The sequence below is a fragment of the Onthophagus taurus genome, chromosome 11 (assembly GCF_036711975.1).
Source record: "Onthophagus taurus isolate NC chromosome 11, IU_Otau_3.0, whole genome shotgun sequence".
NCBI classification, from domain to species: domain Eukaryota; kingdom Metazoa; phylum Arthropoda; class Insecta; order Coleoptera; family Scarabaeidae; genus Onthophagus; species Onthophagus taurus.
In genome coordinates, this window is record NC_091976.1 from 21,885,749 (window position 1) to 21,904,898 (window position 19,150).

At 34.4% G+C, this 19,150-nt stretch overlaps 1 protein-coding gene across 2 annotated transcripts in view; it reads left to right on the forward strand.

Moving 5' to 3' along the window:
- The first annotated feature begins 1,879 nt into the window (after positions 1-1,879).
- The window catches only part of LOC111418114 (Carbonic anhydrase-related protein B), a 116,159-nt gene continuing 98,888 nt past the window's right edge, over positions 1,880-19,150 (forward strand). Inside the window, exons 1-2 of one of the 2 annotated variants that reach the window (XM_023050567.2) lie at positions 1,880-2,195; positions 12,643-12,799. In XM_023050567.2, the coding sequence (XP_022906335.1) occupies positions 12,745-12,799 (55 nt within the window). In that variant the 5' untranslated portion in view covers positions 1,880-2,195; positions 12,643-12,744. The remainder of the gene's footprint in view (positions 2,196-12,642; positions 12,800-19,150) is intronic. The other variant, XM_023050568.2, reaches the window with a different exon arrangement.

Below are 19,150 nucleotides of genomic sequence, written 5' to 3' on the forward strand. Positions count from 1 at the left end.
TTCTTAGAATTAATATGGCTTTGGAGTTAATATACTTAAATATCCCAAAACGTGTACAATTTTTTGAGTTAGTTAAATCACCCTTCATATTAGATAAGTTTTTCTTCTGCTTCTTTCTCAGCCTGTATTGATCCTCTCCTGGATATAGACCTCTTCCAAATGTCTCCATTTATTTTTGTCTTTTGCTGTTTTTATTCATTCTTTCCCTGCCACACACTTCACAACACCGAAACACTTCTCTTGCGGTCTTCCTGCACCTCTTCTAGTTTCTCGTGGTATCAAAACGTGTTTTCACATCTGTCACTTGTGTTTTTCTAAGAATGTCGCTATTTTGAATTCTGTCTCTCAGAGTAACTCCCAGCATTGCTCGTTCCATCGCTCTTTGGGTTACATTACGTTGGTCTGCAGTTTTCCTTGCCAAGGCTGTGGTTTCAAGTCCGAACAGCTATCATATGCCTTTTGTTTTAAGATTCTTGTTATTTTTTTGTTTTTCACTATTTTTGAGTTTTCTAAATGTTTGATTTTCTGTGCTAATTTTAATATTGCGACCAACATGCTCTATTGTTGTCAATGGTAACATCATTTTGCATGTTACCCATCATTATTTAGGTTTTATGCCGGTTCATTTTTAGACCTATTTTGTTTGAGTGTTCGTTCAGATCATGTAACATGTTTTTCAGTTCCTGTCTAATCTGACCAGTACCACATCGTCTGCAAACCTTAAGTGATTCAAGACACCATCCACATTCAGACATATATTTTCCCAATGCAACGTGATACCAAGAGAAATTTTTGTATCCTCCTCTATTTTGATGTGACAGGTTGCTTGTTCATATGTATATATTTTTGATGATGGTGGTGTTTCGCGAATTTATTCTAGCATCTTCTAGTGCTGCCAGAAATGATGAGACCTCAATGTAAAGGGATTTGGCATGGTGAGGTGGGATAATAAACTTATAGGTCTATAATTTTCAATATTTGTGTTGTCTCCCTTCTTGTGTCTTCTTGTCCAGAAAGCACTTTTGTTTAGAAGCAATTTTAGGGCTTCCTCAAGGAAGTACCAAACATGATTTTTAGCATTTCCGAAGTTATAGAAATCAGACCGAGAGCTTTCTTGTTCTGCAGTTATCGAAGAGCATGTCTAATCTAATTAGATAAGTTAAATTATCAAACACCAAACTGAAATTAAACCATGCTTCCTCAAGCTGCTTCAGTGACTTCTTGAAGCTAGATCACAGATATTAGAACATAGTTCAATATAGACTATTAAAAATCATTGTGAACTAATTGAATGTATTTCAGCCTTAATTTTTCTAATAGAATTGGTAATGTTTGTTTGCGATTTCTTCTATTATTAAAAAAGAAATTATAATTTTCGTACAAAACCTTTTTGAGACCATTAAACTAATGAAATTGCTTCACACCTAACGTTTTCAAGAAACAATTTCGTGTATAATACTTGTCGTAAACTCTTATTAGAAGCAGCAAAGTCGTGCAAATATAACCTCGAACTGCAGCGTAATTTCCCAAAGGTACACCACAATTTTCTTCAACTAACCTTAACCAAAAATTGATGATGTATAATTTGTAAAAAGTTTTTTAGTTAAACTTTAAAAGTCATATAGTATTATAATATAGTAATATGTAATACATATTTTATGAAATTTTAAAAAATAACTTAAATTTTAAAGTTCCCCTAAAAGCATCTGTAAGCTCGTCTTGGTATAACTGAGTCTCGTCGGGAGACTGTTCTAAAAAGAGACGTCCCAGCTTTCAACCGCAGGCGTACGTACAGTCAGTCGAGAGGAATCTGCCCCACCACCATAGGACGTGCGGTAGGCGGTCGTCACGACGCCGTGCCGAGCGTCGGGACGCAGCACATGGTCTCTAGATCCCGACCAGTTCGCGTCGCTCGGTCCAGGATCGGTTCGCGATCCATTTACGTCGTCGTTCGTTCATCCGTAGAAATGAGAGACTTTCTATTCTAAAAGCTAAAATCAAATTTACTCTTTTTGGACGGGGAGAGCTTTCGAAATAAACCCAGGAGGTTTGTATCAAATCGTTTTACGTTGACGACAGCTGCGAATTTATAGAAGGTTTATTTTTTTACGTGCGGTTTAAGTTCGTATATAATAGAGTTGTTGCATTTGGGGGATTTGATAAAGTGATAAAAATTTCTTACAAATTTTATGCTGGTAAGGAGATTTCACCGTCGTATTTTGCACCTTATGCACCTTGGTTATTATTATATTTTTATCTCACTGAAAATTATTAAAATATTACTTCTGAGTGTTTTATACAAATTTATGTAGTATGTAAAACGTGCCGATAACCTAGATTTTTGAAAGAAAAAAGAATTAACTATCGTAATCCACGAACTGTTGCATGACATATAGCTTACATGTAAACAGGTGTTTTTATAGAATTTGATAAATTACTTTATCGTATGTAAAAAATGTTTTAATTACGTAATTGCTTTCCGTTTAAACTTGACGTAATTTTTTTTGACACAAATGATTTATAAACTAAATAGAATACTGAATTAATGCTGTTTAAATAATTAACAAATATAGCATCATATCAAAAGCTATGCAAAACGGACATTGTCGTGTATTCATAAATACTATACATCAATTACGTGGGTAAACCTGTCATTCTGCAAACTAATTTATTATTCACGGTGCTTTGGATGTCATATTATTAACTTATTTTACACCAACGTAACACATTTTCTGCATTGACCTGCCATCGAGCTATTAAATGTAATCCCTCTTTTAAAATGAATCTATCGCCATATAATATAACGCATTACAATAATTTAATTAATGAAATTTAAATATATATATCAATATTAATATGAATGGGACGCATCGAAGAATAAAATTGCATTCCCGGTGAAATAATATTATAATTATCGAATTACCTTATGTAAATCAGTCGTAATTTGACGGTAAGGTTGAAAAATTCGTTGAAATAGATAGGCGAAGCGCGACGAATGGCAGAGTTTAATATTTTAATTAGGTGTCCGCTCTGTGGCTGCGCAACCCATTTAAATATTTGAAATTAACTTCGATATTAATGCAAATCGCGTGTGCCGTTGTACGAATGACTGGCGGCATAATGAATACGTTAATGTCACGCTGGCGAACTTTGATGAATCCGTTCCGTTGGTAGAGTAAATGTTATCGTGCTCGATCCTTCGAATAAGCTTACCTTTCTAATTTACGTTGCCTCTCTTCATTATATTTTCACTTTCATTCTTTGCGTTTTTTTCTGGGTTAAAACGTTTTAGGTAAAAAATACAGTGATACAATAAAGTCTACAATAATATCTCAGCTCCTGAAATGTAATTCAATGAAATTTTTAAACAAAGGATTAAAAATCTATATTATTTTAATATTTCACATAAAAAATGTATAAGTTATTATTTTTAATGAAAAACACGAAACATAATCATATTTATAACTAAAATAAGTCTACATACCGCTATAACTGACATGTAGAGATAAACAGACAATTTTAAAAACGATCATCCGACAACTACTGCGGTTGATATAGCCAAATCACTCGCGGCATCAAAATGTATAACCGTAAATCCTGAAACAGTTCAATTTGTGCTACAAAGTGAAGGCTACAGCAGTAGAGTTCCCAGAAAAAAGCCATTCATATCGGAAATAAATACGAAAAAAAGAGTTGATTTTGTTAAATTACATGAGCAACAGTCTGACAACCTTCTGACATACTGTTTTATTTTCGGATGAGAGTAAATTCAATATTTTTGGTTGTGATGGCACAACAAAAGTATGGAGAAAGAAAAACGAAGAGATGAGAGATGAAACATGAGATAATGATCCCAAGCATACAGCTCACATTGTGAAGGAATGGGTTCCAGGTCACCTCATTGGACCCTTCATTGGACCTCAACCCGGTTGTGGACTACAAAAATGCTACCTAAAACAAGTAATCCACAGTAGGGAGGCCTTAAAGGTAGCCTTACTCTGTAAAGAACTTCCAGGTCACAGTCAAGCGAAGAGTATGATAGCCTCAGCATAGGGGATCTAAGGACGCTTTCAGGTTTCTTGACCGGCCATGCGCCCCTAAAACACCACCTCTTCCACATTGGACAAGTTGAGGATCAAACTTGTCGACTTTGGAACGACGAGTCAAAAACGGTTGAACATATGCTATGTAATTGCGTTACCAGAGGCCGCCTAAGACACAAAATTTTCGGTAAAATTCTTTAGGAGCAATACTAACAAGGGAAGTGTCACAACTGTGTCTCACCGATTTCGATGCAATTTGGTACAGTCATAGAATGGGCCAAAATAAGGTTCGCACATTTTTTTATACGTGCGGTAAAAGCCCCTGGGGCGAGTTATAGGGGTTGAAAGTTTGGAGAAAAAGTACGTTTTCACTTATATTTTGAAAACGAAAAGTGCTATCAAAATTTGGTAAATTGTAACTGATATTCATTTTAAAAGAGCTTTCTTTTGATGTGTCACACATATAGCAGAGGGTTAAAAAGGGCGAACTACCCCTATTTTTTTGGAATTATTTAAAAACCACCCTATCGATTTTGGCGGCATTAAGTATACTTCTAGTGCGTTCAAAAATATTAGTTAAGGGTTTTTTCCCATTCGCCCTAGATCAACCCCAGCGAAGTTACGGGGGTTAACATGTAAGCACTTTTCGTAAGAATGATGTGATAAAATTGTCAGGTATTTTGAAAATACTTTAAACAAAACCGTAAATTAGTCGCACAATAAAATGTTTAGTGTAAAATAAGGCATAATACACCATATAGGGGTTGTTGGGGTTATCCACCCCCTTAAAAATTAATTCTATCCCGGGCGTTATTTGTCGATTACGGCGAAATTTGGTACTGTGTTTGTTTTATATTTGAAGTAAAAATTTTTGAAAATGGTTATAAGGGTTACAAATTAGGGGTAGTTTTTTGTTTATACCTCGAAGATGAAAACTGCCATCGTAACTGTGGTATTGTTTTTTAAAAATCTATCTATCGATGTTCCACGAGGTAAACTACCCTCATTTTCTTTAAATAATAAATATAAAACTACTAGATAAATAAGATATTTTATTTATTTATGAGTTAAAAAGCAACTGACAAAAAAAATAGTTCAATATACCAAAGAAGTTTATTCTACATTACTAATTGACGTTTTTTATGTATTATATTAATTTTCAATATTAAATTTATTTTTATTCTACGTAGTGTTGGCAAAAATGAAAGTCGTGGAAAAAATGTTTTAAACATAAGGATTTTTTACACCATGCACATGTTATGACCGCTATATCCCCACAGATATCACACGTTGGCTTCTCACTCGAAAAGCAAACTTCCACGGGATTTTCAAAATGGTCTGGTCTCTCCTCTATATAGCCACTTGCAAACCATGCGTATTTAAAAACATTTATAAACCGAGGGGAAGCCAACTGGTTATGCGTCAACGATTGCAATTTTAATATGTTATCCCTCTGATGTAAATTGACATCATACTGGTAAAGAATAATCTGATCAGAGAATCTTCTAATAAAATTTTTCCATATTCTGAAACCAAATACATCTAGGGGCTGTATTTGACCTGTTGTCCCTGCAGGTATAGATAAATGTTTAAAATTAGTACCTGATGGAGTTATTTCACTAATAACTTCAGGACAATGGCCACTCCAAGAATCTAATAATAATAATGATTTAGAACCAGTATTTGGAAAATATACATTTTGGAGCCAATTTTTCATGTGTTCTGAAGTTAACTTTCCAGATTTTGATGCCAAAACGTATATATTGTCTGCTTTAAACATTGTATTTGCTACCCTCGGTCCAAAGCTGCCAGAGGGTTCTTTTAAAACAATAAAAAGTGGAGAAAGAAGTTTCCCATCAGCAGATATTACGGGTTGAATTGTGTAACTGTGCGTTGTAGATGACACCGACTGGACCACACTTTCTACGGTTTTAACTCCTAAATCGCTTAATGTTCTTCCCGAATGGAATTCCAAGTTAAAACCGCTCTGATCCGAATTGTAGGTGTTTTCAGGTCCATATATTTGGATTTGTAGCTTTGCCTCTTTAACGAAATCTTTTGCTAAAGTTTTTACTCGATCAACATTTCCAATTTGTTTTTGGGATAGAAATTTTGTTATTTTTCGGCTTACTAACCGATTTGCTTTCTTAAAACGTTGCACCCAGCTATGAGATGCTTTGAACAGTTGAGGAGATAAATTCTTTTCATTTCTAGCTTGTATAGCCCATCTGCGTATATCAATATCATGTAGTGGCAATTTATTATCTACGGCGGCTCTCGCTTGATTAATTACAAATTCGGTAATTTCTGCTAATTTTTCTTTGTATGTCCCTCTTTCTTCAATATATTTAGACCATCTGTGCAATTGGGTCTTTGACGTTACTTTTCGGTATTTGTTTTTTACGGTTTCTAGTTTCAAATAACCTTTCTTCCCACTTGTCCAGTAATTTACCGCCTCTAATTTGTACTCGTAGTCGATGTCATCCTTCAATGGACAATGAGCATCAGTATCTTCTACAAACCTGTCAGTTGTATCCTGGTCTTCAATAATTTGCTGACCGTCATTGATGCCATTGGATGAATCGAAAATTAATACAGTTTCGTCTTCAATTTGCATATTGTAGTCTTCCATACTTTCCATTAAAATACGCTGTATATTTTCTTTTAAACTAACTTCTGCTTCATTTACAGGAGTCTGGGGAATATTCATAACAGTAAAAACTGTCATTAGCAAATTTAAAACGTTTATTGGGTTTATTGTAACCATTGCTTCTGTCAGTTGCTCTGAAACTAAAATCTACCCACTGGGCACACGTTCTTTTATACTAGAAAAAACTATTTTGAGAAATGACCTTTAGCAAGCGGCACTAAAAAAACAAATATTGTGCCAAAATTTTTTTGGTAGGTGTATTTTTGGCAACATTATGTAGAATAAAAATAAACTAATAAACTATATAAAACAAACACAGTACCAAATTTCGCCGTAATCAACAAGTAATGCCCGGGATAGAATTAATTTTTAAGGGGGTGGTTAACCCCAACCACCCCTAAATGGTGTATTATGCCTTATTTTACATTAAACATTTTATTGTGCGACTAATTTACGGTTTTGTTAAAGTATTTTCAAAATACCTGACAATTTTATCACATCATTCTTACGAAAAGTGGTTACATGTTAACCCCCGTAACTTCGCTGGGGATGATCTAGAGCGAATGGGAAAAAACCCTTAACTAATATTTTTGAACGTGCTGGAAGTATACTTAATGCCGCCAAAATCGATAGGGTGGTTTTTAAATAATTCCAAAAAAATAGGGGTAGTTCGCCCTTCTTAACCCTCTGGTATATGTGTGATACATCAAAAGAAAGCTCTTTTAAAATGAATATCAGTTACAATTTACCAAATTTTGATAGCACTTTTCATTTTTAAAATATAAGTGAAAACGTACTTTTTCTCCAAACTTTCAACCCCTATAACTCGCCCCAGGGGCTTTTACCGCACGTATAAAAAAATGTACGAACCTTATTTTGGCCCATTCTATGACTGTACCAAATTGCATCGAAATCGGTGAGACACAGTTGTGACACTTCCCTTGTAAGATTAATTAAGAACCTACATTTGCAGCAATAACACTAATAATAATGTCCATAAATTGCTATACCCACCACCGCAGTCACCCGACCTCAACCCCATAGAGCACGTATGAGAACTGCTTCACCGCAAAATTCGGAAGCTACATATTAAAAATAAAAACTACTTGAAAGCACTATTACGGGAATGGCAGAGTAAATTACAGCTAATTTAGTTGATTCCATACCTCGATGATTAGCAGGGAGGACCTACCAAATATTAATTTTAGTATGTAAAGTTCGAGTTGTGTTGATTTCTAATGATATAGCATGTATAGGTTACTCTTATACATGTAGATACGATTATGTTTTATGTTCTCCATGATTAATAATAACTTATATGGTTTTTATGTAAAATATGGAAATAATATATCTTCTTACATCTTTTGGAAGCTGAGATATTATCATTTTCTGGGGTGTATGTAAACTTTATTGTATCACTGTACTTATTAACTTGAATATTTTTATTTTATAAGTGGGTAATCCTAATTAGTTTCTTAATACTTTCCTTTTTCGCCTGGGTTTGAATGGCGTTCTAATTTGAAGTTCTTAAGCCGAACGACCATCGTCACAAGTATATTTCTCAATAACTGTCAAAATGAGGTCTTATTTCAATTTGCGGCCGCCGATATAAGCGGACGCTGTCCGCCCGTTGAAATACATTTTTCTATTAACCGAGCGACCCGGTATATAACATAATCTCTATATTTCTTAATAAAGTCCTGGCGGTCCTTTATTGTCCCGACGTCGGTGACCGTGAGTCCGCGAAACTCGGCCTTAACGCCCCCTTTCATAATATCAACCTTCTCTCGCTTGCTGTGTATAAGCACTTATTGCCCCACGCTGGCATAAAGTAAAATACAGCCCTGGCATTATTGGTTTCTGTGCGCGGAATATCAAAAGAAAATTCACTAAATTTCATTCCGTTGGTTTAACTAAAATTTCTAAATTTATTTAGTTAATCAAATTTCTTTTAAACATTTTAAAGTGTAATCCACCATTAAAATTCAGTCCGCCTCCAATTCCATTAGTTATAAAAAGAGTAATGAATCTTCAAAACAAAATTCATTTCAGTAAGCTATTTGTAATGGATTTCATTTCACCTCTTAATGCATTTCAGAATACTTCAAAATTTATAAATATCTTTGCATATATTACATTGTATATTAAAGATATAATCAACGATGCTATAAAACAAATAATAATGAATAAAGTCTGTCAATGGAGAAAAATTAATAAATCAAAATAAAAATAATAAAATAATAATTTCTTTTTAATGAAATCTGAAACTACCTGAATAATAAATAACAACAAAAATTTTAAATTTAAAAATACAGAAATTATTATAACGCAGAAACTATAAACAACGAACGCAATATTAATAAAATTATATTGAATAGAATAAAATAAAACATGCAACAAAAGTACGTAAAATATACATTTCCACCAACACGGCACAAATGGAGTTGAAAACAGGAGAAAGAGAGAATACAAAAATTTAAAAATATATTATTAAAGGTGTTTTTCATAAGCGAACAACAGCCTTTAATAAAATTGAGTTGGTTCGTACAATAACGTGATGGTTATACAACTACAGAAGTTATAAGAATATGATATAACTGCTTTCATTAACTGTCGTAATAAGTGTAAAATATAAGCATAAGATCATATGCTTATATTTTGCGCTATACAAATAACCAATTATAAACCTAAAAAAGGCCCCAACCTAATTTTGATTAAAACCTTTATTCAAATTTCTTGTTTTAGTGTTTAAAATGAACACATTTTTTTAGAAATCTCTATAATTACAGCCATATAGATGAAACATGGTTTTGTTTAGCAAAAGAATCACGTTTTTATTACATCACACTTTATAAAGACGTGCCCTGGCGTACATGCATAAATAAGGGGTTCATTACTAAAGTTATGTTTATGGCTGCAGTGGCTAGACCTTGTTACGACGCTGCCAAAAAACAGTACTTTGACGGAAAGATAGGGATTTGGCCATTTGATTATACACAATCTACTCAATGTAACAGCAAAAATAAGTTACAAAAAATATCGAAAAAATACCTTAATTTATTTCAGGATTTGTTGGCTGAAGGATCGGCATTTGATAGATGAGTAGTTTGTAGCCCTCGGTGTACTTAGCCTGAAAATATAATTTATGAGGGGTTAACCCAAGTGAAATTTGTATTACCGATAACTCATAAAGGAAATGGGAAAAAGAAGAAAAGGGGAAGTGAGTTTAGTGAAATAGGAAAGGAATAGTTACTGAGAGATGAATCATAACTGGCAATTATGGCCATTGTTTCACAAAAGTGGAGGAGATAAGATGACCGTGCAGGATAAGAGAGGCTTAGAAAGCCAGAAAGCAAGATCTTAACAAGAATCGGAAGAAGTGATCTGGAAGAAAAGGACATTTAGTCATAGGTGATGGAGGGATTAAAGAAAAGAAAAAAGAAAAAATCAACATAAAAACTTTTAATCATTTTATTATATCAGTGTTTGATGTATGTATCAAACTCATAGTACTCAGAAATAAATGTATCAATTCTTAAAAATTTGATGAAGGTTCGAGACACTTATCACAAATTTAACGAGTATGCATCCACGTGACATAGGAGTTGATACCACTGATCTTAACATCAATTTAGATATAACCTGTAGTCACAACCACGAAAGAAAAACAACATGCTAAGTTTAAATCCAAATTACTGTTTGATAGACGTAAGGGACTTGATTCAAAATAATGTGACGATAAGGTGACGATTTGTAAGTATTAGTTGCAGTAAATCTGCCATTGCTTAGGCAGATACATCTGTTTTGAAGCAAGCCAAATAGATCTTGTATAAGAAAATTGCAAATCTATACTGCTTGTGTTGGAAATGATGATCTCTCACTTTTCTTGCATAAAAGTATACCATTATAGGTAGAGATCCAATATCCTACGGAAAGAAATAAACACTTCATTTTAAAATCTTCGTCAACACTATGACTCGATAGATAATAGGGTGTATACAACTAAACATCTTTTGAAATAGTTTGTTTTAGTTTATATCCTGACGTACAGAAAATTAATATTCCATGTTCAATATTGTTTTGTCTACTATTGTCGGCAATGTTAGTCATACCCAACCTAACCCAACCCCAAGCGTACTATCAAGCAATATTAAAATGGATCATACGCATGACCTCTTTATGAGGTGTAAGATGCTCATTAAATAGTACGTTGAATACCCATTAGCAAATTATGGAAGTTATTTTGCTGATATCCAAAGCGGTACTGGTATGGTTGCTAAGAATCAACCTTGTGTTACACTTATTTTTGCCATTCTTGTATAATATGTTAATGACAAATTGGAGTACTGTGTGTTTCTATTAGTCTGAAATTTCACCAGTGGGTATGGTGATATTAGTGCAAAACTTTTGTAGCACAATTTGGAAACATTTTCGATCTAGTCTAGTACTCATAGTGGTTTTAGACTAGGGTTTATTATGCTTTAGGTTTCTCCTCAAAGGTTTCTATTCTTGATATATCAAGCTTTTAGACTTTTCTAAGGCTTCCGATATCATTTATCAAATGTCAAATATCTGTTCATCAAATACTCTTCTAGTTATTCTTCTATACTTTGGATATTCTTGTGTTGTGTGTCACACCAAATAACTTGAACACTGATGAAGCTAATGTGTCATCTGGTGTGCCTCAAAGATCGGTGTTACTTCCTTTGTTGTATTTATTGGTGTTTGACAAACTTGCCTCTCTCCAGGGATGTATAAATTGTGATCCAGATAGATTGATTGCACATGCAACTTAAATTTGTCTTATTGTTTGTGTCAATGCGATGAAGTTATTGACGATATCATTTGAGAACATTGGTGAGGTTGTTGGCATTAAATTCTACTTCGCTTGATGAAGTTTACCTTTCTTCCTTTCTGCTTACTCCTTTTTCTTATACAGAGAAATTCTCCTTTATAGTAATAAGTGTTCAGGAATCAACATTTTTAAATTAAATAGTCTCTTTTATGGGGCAAAGAGCTTGGGCACCATTCTGAGTACCTTGCTTATTTCTGGAGTTATTAAATTCTTTCTTGTTATTTTTTCCCTTCATGTCACAAACTTATGGATAAGGCGATATTATTAAATAATTATCAATTTAATTTATTTACATATTTGCTTTAGTACACAACCTAAATAATAAAAGCATAAATCATTCATATTCATACCTTTTAACTAAATTACCATTATAAATACCGGCGCGTCCACCATTTCTAAATGGGATATATTCTAATTTGTACTAAATCCCACAGTATTTATAACCTCATCACGATTCCAAAATACGAAACATCAACGTACTGATGAAATTCATATCGAAATCACCTCGAAAATCACAAAGCGGAAACTGGAGCCAAATCCTTGCCAATTTTATCTGTCGGGCCGAATATGTTCGGTGTCCTTTCTAATCCTACTGCGGCAGGATCGAGCTAATATCCCAGTCAGGTAATCTGCACGTAATATAACCAAATGAAGCGTCGAGTTTTCGATTAATAAACTAATTAGAACGAGGACACGCCAGGCATAGCTAATTGCGGCTGCGGCGCCGACGTACAGTAGTGATATTCCGCGACTTGTAACCCCTCCGCCTGTGAAAATCGTACCGAAGGGAATGGTGAATTTTCTCCTTGTGTAATTTTATAAAGTCATTTCGGTAAGCCGCGCTTCGCCGCTCCTCTCCGGGGCATGAACTTTATGTTTGCACGTGAAATGGCAATTACTGAAGTCAGTCGCTACGGTGTCTACACGGGGATTACGAAAAAGTAACACAAGGAAAACGAGGAAGATGGGTTAAAAAATGTATAAAAAGAGTTCTGTATAGAGTTAGCTAATTTATTTATAAGCACCATCAATGTTGATTTTTAAAATTGATTTTTTTAAATATATTTAAGTTAATATGTTTCTTTTTTTTGCAGTTGGAGACATTATTGTGTCCTAACGAAGAGAAAACGATGATGAAATTCTCAGAAATCATCGCTGAACTGGTGATATCGATGGGAACGGTAGCGTGACGGAAAATGTTAAGCTACACAATTGCAGGAGTGCTCCTGCATTTATTACTGCAATGTCCTGGTAAGTTGAACTTCACGAAACAACCTCTTCTTATCGAAACTCCTTTCGTAAACCCTTTTATTATCTTCCGTATCAATTTACCTACGAACAATTTCGGCGAAAGTAGATGCCGCAATTCTCGACGGTCTCATGTTATTTTCTGCGCTCTCACGTTCTCGTTATATTCGCAGCATATACTTTAAATTTTTTCACTAAACATTGTAGAAATATGCTAAAGTACTCGGGCAATACTCCTATGTAACGTGACATAACTCATAAACATTACCATTAAAATCCCCGTTTTCCCGCCGGCGCTTATCGCGTCCTAAGTACATCAATTAATAAGACGAAACTTCACGGCGCAACTGAATGCACCGCAGAAAGCTCTCGGCGAACTTCGCACATTAAAACCGCAAATGACGTTAAAACCCATAAAGCTTTCAGGGTCCGGAAGGAGAGGAAACTATTTAATCAACATCCGGGACGCTTTATCATAATTAATTTCGAGATATCTATCGTCGCGACGAGATGGTGGCATCGCAACGCTTTAGGGGGCAAGTAGGGAAAAAGGGGGCGCGTCCGAAACGACCGCAATTACAAGAACAATTTGAAAAGTGCGATAAGCAATACGCGGCGCACTGGAAAAACCGCGCTGATTTATAGACTACGTGGCCGGCATTTATTACCACGGCACTTCCCCTATTTCTCACTGAATATTAATAACGTGCCAGCCAGAAACAAAATACGGGCTACGGTATGGTCGTTATTGTTCCAGACGCGTTTCCTCCTTTAAAGTACTAGAAATTTCCAAACGAATTGGTGTCGACGTTAAAATCTGAATAATAAATAAATTAAAGCTTTTTTTTAACATTTTAAGACTATAAATGGTTGAAACGCGAATTTTTTTTTATTAATGTTTCATGAAAAATTAAATCTAACAAACCTTAAAGTTTAGTACTACTACAAAACAACAAGTTTGTTTCTCAAACGTTTATAATTAACCATTACCGTCGGACATCCGTCTTTATTGAACGATGTCGGGGTTATCATCCAAACTCCATCATCTCCCAGAAGGAGTTTTACTCGTATTACGTAATTGAGAATTAATAAATTCCTCGTTCGACCCTCATCATATAGCTTTCATCCCAAGTTTAACCTTATAGCATCAGTCTTTATTATTAGCTGCTCTTTTAATCCAGATAATTTTAACACAACGTTACGGCGAACCTTGTCATGTTTGTGATTCAATTTTGAGAAAATTTTCGCTCCTAAAACATAAACAAGGTTTGTTTATTAATAGTATTGTTCAAATTAATTAAATGTCAAACCGTTTTATTAATAACGTTTCGAAAACGGGAATTTGGGAAAATCTTTTGAGAGAGAATTATGATTTTAAGCAGATTTTATCGGAGTTATTACAACCCGAATTAGAGGTTTATGGCCTCTACGGGTAGATTTAGATTACACAGGGTTTACATGATATACAAACAATGGGGCCTTAAGAAAATCTATGGAATTTATTTTTATTACTTTGACAAAACTAATGTTCAACAAATATTACATATCTTGAAATAAGTAAGCGCTTTTTGGCTGCTATTAATATTCGATGAAATTTGTTATGAAGAATAATTTAAAGCTCGCTTTAGCCTTGGCAAAAACAGATTATTCTAATATTGTTTGTTTTAAATTTAGCACGTTTATCCTACTTAAAATAAGCCTGTTGTTGTCGAACATGTGTTAAGCATTCAAATCAATACGCCGGTTGGTACATCGATATAATCAGTGTCCTCAAATCACCCCTCTTTTTTCTTTTCTTTTTTTTGTAACTATGTTTTCATTACAACTACAGCTTCAAAAAATATATTAATCTTTCTAACATCATGTAGCCATCAGTTAATGATATTCTTGACTATAACTATATATTTTGAAGAAACTACACATTCAAGTCACTTCTTCAGTTAGAATACAGTCCTCACTACTGTGAACTGCTATTTCATTCCATATGCCATCGTTTCTCTTTCGAGGGGTGCCATCATAAGTGATAAATGATATGATACACTATAGTATAATTTTACAAAAACAATAGTGTTCTCGTTAATGATGTTGGTTGGTGTTTTGTATTTCCATATCAAGATATTTCAATTTTAAGGACTTAAACAGATTCTCAACTGTATTAGTCTTGAAATTTTAAAACTGAAATATTTCTGTATTATTTATTCATCACTTCCTGTGGTCCATCTGCTAATTGTCCCAGGGTACGACTCATGTTTAAATAATGGCTTTAGAGTGGACTATTATTTTATGATTACACACCTGGATGTTGTAACATGAATAATACTGAAAGTATATTCTTTTGATTTCCTGTGCATACTATATCTCCCATCCGCTGATTTTACGGCATGCCTCATCAAAAGGTGAAAAATTTATTCTATATCGATATGGACTTTTGAAGCCAGTATGTTAACAATGTTGTATATATTTTGTCATCCATCATGGTAAGCACAAATTTATGCTAGAGTCAAAAATTAGTTATATAGTTTATAACTGTTTCTTCATTAAGGTGCGAATTCAATCAGATCACCGGAGCTTTAGGAACTAAATAGTATCAGCTATTGAATGACTTGAACATAGAATATCTTGACCATGGGCATATGAACACTGCTTTCTTTAACTCCACGTTTATAGCGCTTAGGCAGCTAGTGGTGCACTGGATTATTAGTAGTTTGAACGTAACTCAATATACCGGTGTTTCGACCAAAATCTTGTATTGAAGTTGTCCACCGTGGCCACACCTATTATTAGAGTTTACTTTTCTAGGATTAATGTGATGTCTATGGTGTGCGGATGACTTAATTGTTATGGACCACACCGTTGAGGAAGGATAACCTAGCAGTGTGCTATATGCTTTTTTCAACGAAAGACACTGTGACTTAACTCTGGAAGTGCATGGCATGGCTGGGGTAAAAGTACCTCAGCTAGTTTATTATATGGAGCTGAACAGTATGCCTTCATAGTTCAAACATTTGCCTTCATTAAGAACGCAAATATCTAGATTAGATTAGAGTGTCTGTGAATTGCCTGTAACTCATAATCAGACTAGCACTGATCCTGAATACAACCATCGCCGATGCTATCCTTCGTATTCATTAAGGAAGTTGAGTAACAAACATGTTTTTTTAAGCGCTTGGGATAATGTCAAGGTGCAAATTCTTGCAGTGGCCTTTTTTGTGCGTTGAAATTTCGGATTATTTGTTCTTAGTGCAGTAATAATCTTGTAACATTGGAAAACGATGTTAGCGCCGATCTTCTTCGCTGTCTAAAGGCATTCATCAACAAACATCGAGTCGCAGAATACCGTATTAGTTGTGCATATTCTAACACGCTGTATATTCTGCAGAAACGATCGGCTTGAATGATTTCTTCTTCAATACCTTGCGTTAAACATTTTCAGGTAAGGCGATTGCAATTATAACACTTGCTTTAGGCATGGCATCTATTCTCTCTTAGTGATCTAGTGATTATCTTACCGATAATTCAATTGATTGTGATCTAACCAAACTATTTGGCTGATTCGAAATTGGAGTCAGTAAAAAGAATCATTTTGACAAGATCTATTTAGGTTGGTAATAACACGTTCGTTGCCCCGTAAGGCGACATCCGTGCCTCTCAAATTGTTGTCTTTGTGCGGCGTGGTACAATTCGTGTATGTGGCACTTCTCAACATACCTTTCATGTATCGTGGGTGACTAGCAGTGCCATGCTGTTCCTATGTTATAACGGACCTAAATTCGACATGACAAGACAAGCATTTTCATATATTTGGCCTCAGAGAAAAATCATTTCGATTTTATAACTAAAAAACTAGTTCGGTCTTTTTTCAAATCGTACAATTCCAAGTCGATCTTGCAGTTTTGTTCTGAGCTTCTTTTCTACTAAATTCTTCCTGTATATTTTTGTAGCATACTTTACATCGTAAACGTTTAGTTGTATATTCCAACTGATGATTATCTGTGGAGTCTTCACGGTCATTCTCCTCATTTGTTTTAACAGTTTTTTCACGTTTGAGAAGTAATTCCGTAAATTTCTCTCTGAACTCAATGATTGTCATTTTATCTTTCGTCACTTCTGAATATACCACATGTGCATTTACTACGGTTGCTCTCAGGAGTACTTCTACTGCCAGTTTCCTTAGAGGAGAATTGTAAGCATCAAAGCCAATGATGACTTTTGAAAAACATTATGTTGGTTCATCAAAACAAGGTGGCAAAATGATGTGACAAAAGCTGCATGTTTATCTAATTTTACACTTACTTTAGCTACTAAGGTTTTAAATAAGTGGAGTTTTGAAATACATTTTTGCGTCATCCTGTAATATGTGTACAAGTAAACATTGTTACTCTTTATTTCACTCTGGAATAATCTAAACATGATTGTCCTACAACTATAGTACACAAATGTTTAATTATATCTCATTTTTAATGGATATTAGCTTGAAAAGAGTAAATTCGGATCACTTCTGAAATTAAAAATTAAAAGGTGCTCCGTTTTCTTTAAGCGACCAACCTAAATTGCCTCTGCGTCTAACTTGACACGAAGACAAATGTAGCCCTAATGACAACCATTTTCAACATTTATACTCATGTCTAAATTCGAGCAAGTTCCATCTTGTTAGTAAATAATTTATAATGTCGGGTTACATTTCAATTTTTTGGAATACTTGGTATAAATACTAAATACCTTAGATAATTTGTTACATAATTAATACATGAGCAGCTCATATCAAAGTAATTTTTAAATAATATAAAGCATTGAAGAAGTTTTTGTAAAAAATAACCATAATTTTCTATTTGGGGAAACGGTTAAAACCATTAATCTATTTAAGGTTTTAGTAGAGTTTACTAAAACTTGCATATTCTCTTTAGATATCCAAGAAAACTTTATACGGGAGTATTTTTATGATCCCTATATCCGGCTTTATATTTTCCGCGCGAAGGAACTGCGAAACAATTACCGTTTCTCACGTGACACGGAGAAACGTTCCGGCGGCGACGCCATCCACGGCCGAGACCGTAAATTTCAGCGCGTATACCGAAAACTATTTTCGTCCAACTATCTGGGGAACGGCACTCCAGAGATTAGAGGGACTTTTATAACGGCTCGGGTCATTACAAGGAGGGGCGACCGACACTGCCCTACAGTCCTATGTGCGGTTATGTTTACGTTCATGTCCTTCCGGTTTCTTCGAAGAAAACAATTGGGGACGACATTTTTAAAACGATGATGTTTATTGTTAACGGCAAATGAGGTACTTTTACAAAACTCTATAATAGCCACTAAAGAATGAGTACCTGACATTATATTATAAGTTATTTTAAAATACAAAACATGATTCTACATTATTACCTTAAAGGGTTATGTTCAAAAAAAAAACAAGAAACCCTTTCAGGAAGTTTATAATGACGTTTAAGTAAGCGTTTAAGTAACGGAAGGGTTTTAGGCAGTTAGAAAGAAAGTTCTTGTCTCAGTTTCAGTTTCAAACGGGTTTTCGGAACCTGAAAAAAGCACTCGCAAAGAAAACCAGAGGCGGCTTTCAGGCCGCTCTGACCCCCTCATAAATCAATTAGGCCGCGTTTCCCACTGAAAACGTTCTCGAGTAGAAAATAATTAGCCAAATTTTTGGGGATAGAGGGTTCATTAAAAAATATTGCGGATTAAGTGCGGCTCCGGAGGGATGCGAATTGAGGAGGGTTGAAATGAAATCGTTAAAAAGTTTGGGTCATAATTTTACTTCGATCCAAAGACATTGAGAAACCTTCTTTTAAGAATGAATGATTTGACCTTAAACATGTTTATAATCAGGATGAAAATATGAGAATTTACGAGAATTTAGGTATGTCTTGTTTTGAAAGGGCTCGTCCTAATTTAACGAAGAGTCGAAAGCTAACGAATCGGAGAGGCGGCTTGATGAAAATATCAAAAGCGGAGTTTGTTTCGGTTTGCATAAAATTTTTTGCTTTACAAAATTTTTTAGATCAAAAAGCATTCATCTCTCGTTAATGAAGTAGTCATTTTTTCACTTTTTCGTTAATGTGAATATTTCTAATAGAAATGTAAAGGATTTATAAAGTTAAAAAAAAATTGTTTTCCACAAACTCGTTAAAGCTCTCAGAACTTGTAACTTCTAAGGAAAGTTTTGTATTTTTCATGAGAAAAGATCTTTTAGTGTTACAGATCTTAGGTAGAACTAATTGCGTTGTAATAATAGATGAGCATGACAGATGAGACTTTTAGTTGAAATTTTTCTACAGAACTTGTCGACATAAGCAAACGAAATAAAACCTCAATGTGAATTTCAGCCTTTATTCGCGCGTT